We start from the raw sequence: 5,878 nt of genomic DNA, 5'->3' as shown, positions 1-5,878 counted from the left end.
GGACTTTCCCCAAATGTTTTATTATAAAATTCAATGCGATAGCAACCATTAGTGGAATATTAAATATATAAGTTCTGAAAGTGCTTTGTGTTTCACATGTTGTCAACTTCATTTGGTTCAGTGATTTATAAATTACTCTAAAATGTTTTCACTGGAGAGGGAGACATCAAACACACAACGCCTAAAAACTCGACATGTGTTGCCACCAATAATTCCACAGTGATTTATAAATGAGACAATACTACACACAGTCTCTTTCATATCCAACATCGTGTCTTGTGATGATATTGCATGTCATGTCAGTGTTAACTGTACCCCTCCAGCGCTCATTCCGTCTTTCTGTCCAGTGTTTTTAAAGTTTGCATGACTGCATCACCATGCTGTCCTCTGGCCAGCTGTACGAATCCACAGCAAACTCATCATAATCAGTGCTATAGGTAAGTGAGTGCAAATAAGCTTCTTTGTCGGACGGCTCCGGGTAAAGTGTCGCCATGTTGTGCTCGTAGGCATACTCCATGACCTGTAATGCACAGCGTTGGAGAAAATAAGACCCCATACATCCAGAATCAAAGACACATGGGTAACACTTATAATAACCATCATTAATAAATCTTTTTTTAGGCTACAACATTCTTTTGCCACATACAGCAAACATCTCCTCACTTTCTGCTAGCTGCCTGTCCCCTGAACACACTGTAAAAAACATCTCCTCACTATCTGCTAGCTGCCTGTCCCCTGAACACACTGTAAAAAACATCTCCTCACTATCTGCTAGCTGACTGTCCCCAGAACACACTGTATAAAACATCTCCTCAATTTCTGCTAGCTGACTGTCCCCAGAACACACTGTATAAAACATCTCCTCACTACCTGCTAGCTGCCTGTCCCCTGAACACACTGTAAAAAAACATCTCCTCAATTTCTGCTAGCTGCCTGTCCCCAGAAAACACTGTAAAAAACATCTCCTCACTATCTGCTAGTTGCCTATCCCCAAAACACACTGTAAAAAACATCTCCTCAATTTCTGCTAGCTGCCAGTCCCCTGAGCACACTGTAAAAAAACATCTCCTCACTACCTGCTAGCTGCCTGTCCCCTGAACACACTGTAAAAAACATCTCCTCAATTTCTGCTAGCTGCCTGTCCCCAGAACACACTGTAAAAAACATCTCCTCACTATCTGCTAGCTGCCTGTCCCCTGAACACACTGTAAAAAACATCTCCTCACTATCTGCTAGCTGCCTGTCCCCTGAACACACTGTAAAAAACATCTCACTATCTGCTAGCTGCCTGTCCCCTGAACACACTGTAAAAAACCATTCCTCACTATGTGCTAGCTGCCTGTCCCCTGAACACACTGTAAAAAACACAGTTTCTGTAGCCAGCCTAGGCTGGGGGGGTTAGGGTTGGGTGTCTGTTAGTCTGTGGATGGAGGTGGAGGGGACGGGATGAGGAGGAGGGAGGGTGTATTGAGTTTGTAATGAAAGAAAGAGTTCATTCATTTAGATAGATAATTAAATCATATGTTAATTGTTAATTACAGTTTTGTAAGCCATCCCTAAATATTATTTGGATGGCTATTATAAAGTTGGCACTAATCCTGATAATAATTAGTAAATTATGAATTATTAAGAAGGTTAATAAAGCATCATGTAACTAATGTGGCCACATTAAATCTTTGTTTAGTGATCTATAAAAAATGATTTATGCACTGATAATGATAACACTTTACTTAAAGGTATCTACACAAGAGTGACATGACACTGTCACAAATGTGTCATAAAAAACTAAAGTGTAACCATGACAACAACCCTCTAAACTATGTTCATAGACACTTCACAAAGTATGTGTTCATCATTAACAAGGTATTAAAATCATCACTTTATAATCACCATCCAAATAACATTCATTGATAGTTTTGTGTGATCATTGACAAATGCTTAATATACTATATAAAATGTTATGATGTGTGCAACAACAAACTTTAAAAGAATCACTTTTAACTCAAGTGTGATTCACTATCAATTTACCGTTTAATTAGTGATGGTTATTGTAAAGTGTTACTTTGACATGGCAGCGTACATCTGCTCTTCATTGTGCATTGAGCTCTAACCTTTACAGCCAGTTTGAGAGAGACGTCCCTGATGGAGGTCAGCGGAGGGTACAACCTCCCCTCCGCCAGGTCTTTCTCCGTCACCAGGTGAGCAAGCGCCTGGGGAATGTGAAACACACAGTTCAGGTTGCGGTAGCGAAGAAAGTCACCGCAACATGCTAAGTGTAGGACATGTGAAGCTATAGACACAGTCGGGAAGAGTATCCTTCTGCATGCTTAGGCCTGTAGTCAGTCACGCATGATGGCTGTCAATCATGATATCAGCTGTTCACATCAGCTGATCTCATCCATCCAACAGCACAGGGACATAGCTACATTGTTACTGCTGCCTCTGTTTAAATACAATTCTCTGCCTTTAGTGCATTCAATGCTGCTAAAATGGGGGCGGTTGTTTACCATCTGTTATAATACACATGCATCTTTACTTAATTCACTTGTCTCTCCTGACTGAAATATTGAAGGAGAGAGATTTGTGGCTGTTTCAAGTCACAGTTTGACTCAGACTTAGAGCCAAACAAGAAAATAAGGAACCTTGCCTAATGTCGTTGGATGTACCCTTAAAAAGCTCCAGGCACTCATTTCGTTGTCAAGGCATGGCTTTACTGAGACTTCAGGAGAAGAGGATCAGTGACAACATGATCGAACAAACTTCCTGCGTTCATTAAATATTATAAAAAACATGAAAATGGTGTGTATGTACTGATTATTGCTGTGTTCATGCAATATGGGAATATCAAGGACCGCCCCTGTGATTACGTTATTTTACCGACTGCCAGCGTTCACATGATCGGGATGCGTGTTCTTCTTCTTCTGTTATATTGGCTATGTTATATTTGGCATTACAACTTGTTGCATGACTGCCACCAGCTGCTACGCGCAGCCTAGCATCAGATGTGTCAAAACACAGAGGCTACAATAAGAAAGATGCGCTGCTGTTTTCTTCTGTGAGCATCCAAACAGCACATGGACAGGTGTTTGTTTTTGAACGAGAAAGGACACGGATAAGGTGTAGTGTTTTTTATACCTGGGCCTATTTATGAATAATTTGAAACATGTTATATCTGTGTATGTTTCTTGGTAGAGGCGTTTGTCCACAATAAACAGTTTATTGTTATTGAAATATGTCCAGTGGACCAAATGTCAACGGGTCAACAACTGGGACAACTCTGTTAGTCAAATCTAGCCCCAGTTTCCCGCCTCTGATTCCCACAGGAAGTGACGTGAATGGTGACGTTTTCACTCGGAAAAATATTTTTCTGATGTCCATGAACGTGTCATGTGTCAATGTGTGTTACCTCTGCTGCAGCAAGGAAGATTCCCTCTGTAATATTTTGGATGCCAGCGACGGTGACACTCAGGCCCACACCGGGGAAGATGTAGGAGTTGTTTCCCTGACCAGGGTAGAACGTCCTCCCATTGGACAGGGTGACGGGGTCAAATGGGCTGCCACTGGCAAAGATGCCCCGTCCCTGCAGCACAATGAGGATTATTATTGGTTTTATTTGCCCATTCATTAGAGAAGACCAAGGAACTTCATGGCCATGAATGTATGAGAATATCACCGCAATGAAGAGAGCCCTGAGTGAATACCTCTGTGAGTGTGTAACACTGCTCAGCAGTGCATTCTGCTTTGCTGGTAGGGTTGCTGAGGGCAAAGATGATTGGGCGTTCATTGAAGGAAGCCATGTCTGTGATGATCTGCTCGCTGAAGGCTCCAGCTATAGCTGCCACACCTGAGACAGAACGCAGGCCGTCAATGGGTCAACCAATCGTCAACCCTACATTATCATTGCACAATAAAAAAACATTGTGTTATTTTTGATTTTCCATATCGCCCAGGCCTATTTCAGTCTACTTCTTTAGGAGCTTTTCCTAAAGAATGAACAACAATCTGTTCAACACATTCAAAATGGTTAACTGGCTCTCTTATGAATACGTCACACGCTTGTTGTTTTAGCGATGATAGTCTCGCTTGGCCAGACCTTCCTCCACAGTGTCGTGGAGGAGGGTATGGCTACACCACACAGCATTCCAAGATAAGAGAAATACATGCTCTGGTTCATTGATATTTCTTTAAACCAATCACAATCATCTTGGGCGGCTTTAAGTGCCGTAAGGTGAAATGTTGCCTCTTCAAAATAGACTCGAGAAAAAAAATTGTTTTGGTGTAGCGTGTACGTTCAAAAGTTGGTTAAAGGTCACATGACATGGTGCTCTTTGGATGCTTTTATACAGACCTTAGTGGTCCCTAATACTGTATCTGAAGTCTCATTTATATAGACCTTAGTGGTCCCTAATACCGTATCTGAAGTCTCTTTTATATAGACCTTAGTGGTCCCTAATACTGTATCTGAAGTCTCTTTTATATAGACCTTAGTGGTCCCTAATACTGTATCTGAAGTCTCTTTTAAATAGACCTCAGTGGTCCCCTAATACTGTACCAGAAGTCTAATTTATATAGACCTTAGTGGTCCCTAATACTGTATCTGAAGTCTCTTTCCCGAAATTCAGCCTCGGTGCAGAATTCCAGCCACTAAAGTCAGTCCCACAATGAGTTTTCCTTAGTATGCGCCATTTCTGAGTCTGTAGCTTTTGGTAAGGTAAGGTGGAGGCTGGGGGTGTGGCCTTGACCAACTGCCATTTTTCTCATTTGAAAGCCATGTTGTCTCTCTCTCATGGGTGTGCCAAATTCTATAGGCGTGCATAGCAGAGAAAGGGGAGATAACTTTTCCCCTTATGACCTCATAACACCTGGGGACCATAGGCAGGCTGGGGGGGATGCAAATTAATGTTTAAAAAGTAGACAATTGGACAGATAGTCTAGCTAGCTGTCTGGATTTCCACTGCAGAGATCTGAGGAGCAGTTAACCACAGTCCTTAGAAATCCACCAGAGGTTAGAACGCCAACACAAAGACAGCCCAAGGCAACGAATACTCGGCCTAAATGAGTGAAATCCCGCGTAATTTCCGTCAGCAACAGAGCAATCCCAAAAGTTGAACGTCGATATAGACTATACCAATGATAGCTGTGGGTTTCAGTTCCCGGATCACATCCTCCAGTCTCTTCATCTCTGGATGCTCATGAGCAAACCTCTCCTTCTCGTAGGTCAGATGGTCTCGGCCCTATGGCGATGGAGAGGAAGGGTTGAGGAGGATATAGAAGATATGAGACCATCAGACACTGTGAAAAACATTCTTACTGCTGAAGGAATGACGCATTTCTTATAATTGCTCCTCTGTACTGGAGGATAACCAGTTGGGAATGAGAGAGAGAAAAGAGGGGGTGAAAAGAGGTGGGTATGAAGAGGAGAGGCGGGATAAAGGGGAGAGGAAAGAGAGAGTGTTGTTGGGGGAGTGACAGAAGTAGTGAGAAATCAAACAGTGGAGGACGGCAAAGAGGAGGATTGAGGGATGAATAACATGGACATACAGATGTGTAACAGATGGTGATGTTACATAGTCTTTGACAGACAAAACTATGTCGTCTAAACTAACAATGGAGAAAGTTTCCCTTGATTGTTCCTCTGATGTTAAACTGTTTGGGGAAAATCCACCCTGAGAGATTAATGTATTTACAGTATGCATTCAGTATGTATATATATGTAAATTTATTTTATTAAAACACCTTGACAATGAGGCCCTTGGAATCAACCATCCAGATCTTTTTCAAACACTTTTCCTTAGCGAGTCCCTCCTTCTCCATGGCCATGGCGATCAGCTCAGCAATCCCCATCGCTGCCTGGGAGCAAAACAAACGGGAGGGAGAG

The 5,878-nt window shown here is 42.3% G+C and overlaps 1 protein-coding gene across 1 annotated transcript in view; it reads right to left on the bottom strand.

Moving 5' to 3' along the window:
* Positions 1-312: 312 nt before the first annotated feature.
* The window catches only part of me1 (malic enzyme 1, NADP(+)-dependent, cytosolic), an 83,063-nt gene continuing 77,497 nt past the window's right edge, over positions 313-5,878 (bottom strand). The window contains exons 9-14 of the mRNA XM_034874444.1: positions 5,737-5,850; positions 5,129-5,234; positions 3,702-3,844; positions 3,407-3,580; positions 2,112-2,210; positions 313-520 (exon numbers count right to left, since the gene is read on the bottom strand). Coding sequence (XP_034730335.1) covers positions 353-520; positions 2,112-2,210; positions 3,407-3,580; positions 3,702-3,844; positions 5,129-5,234; positions 5,737-5,850 — 804 coding nt within the window. The 3' untranslated portion in view covers positions 313-352. The remainder of the gene's footprint in view (positions 521-2,111; positions 2,211-3,406; positions 3,581-3,701; positions 3,845-5,128; positions 5,235-5,736; positions 5,851-5,878) is intronic.

Source organism: Etheostoma cragini, chromosome 6 (assembly GCF_013103735.1).
Source record: "Etheostoma cragini isolate CJK2018 chromosome 6, CSU_Ecrag_1.0, whole genome shotgun sequence".
Classification (NCBI taxonomy): Eukaryota; Metazoa; Chordata; class Actinopteri; order Perciformes; family Percidae; genus Etheostoma; species Etheostoma cragini.
This window is presented reverse-complemented; position numbering and strand designations above follow the sequence as displayed.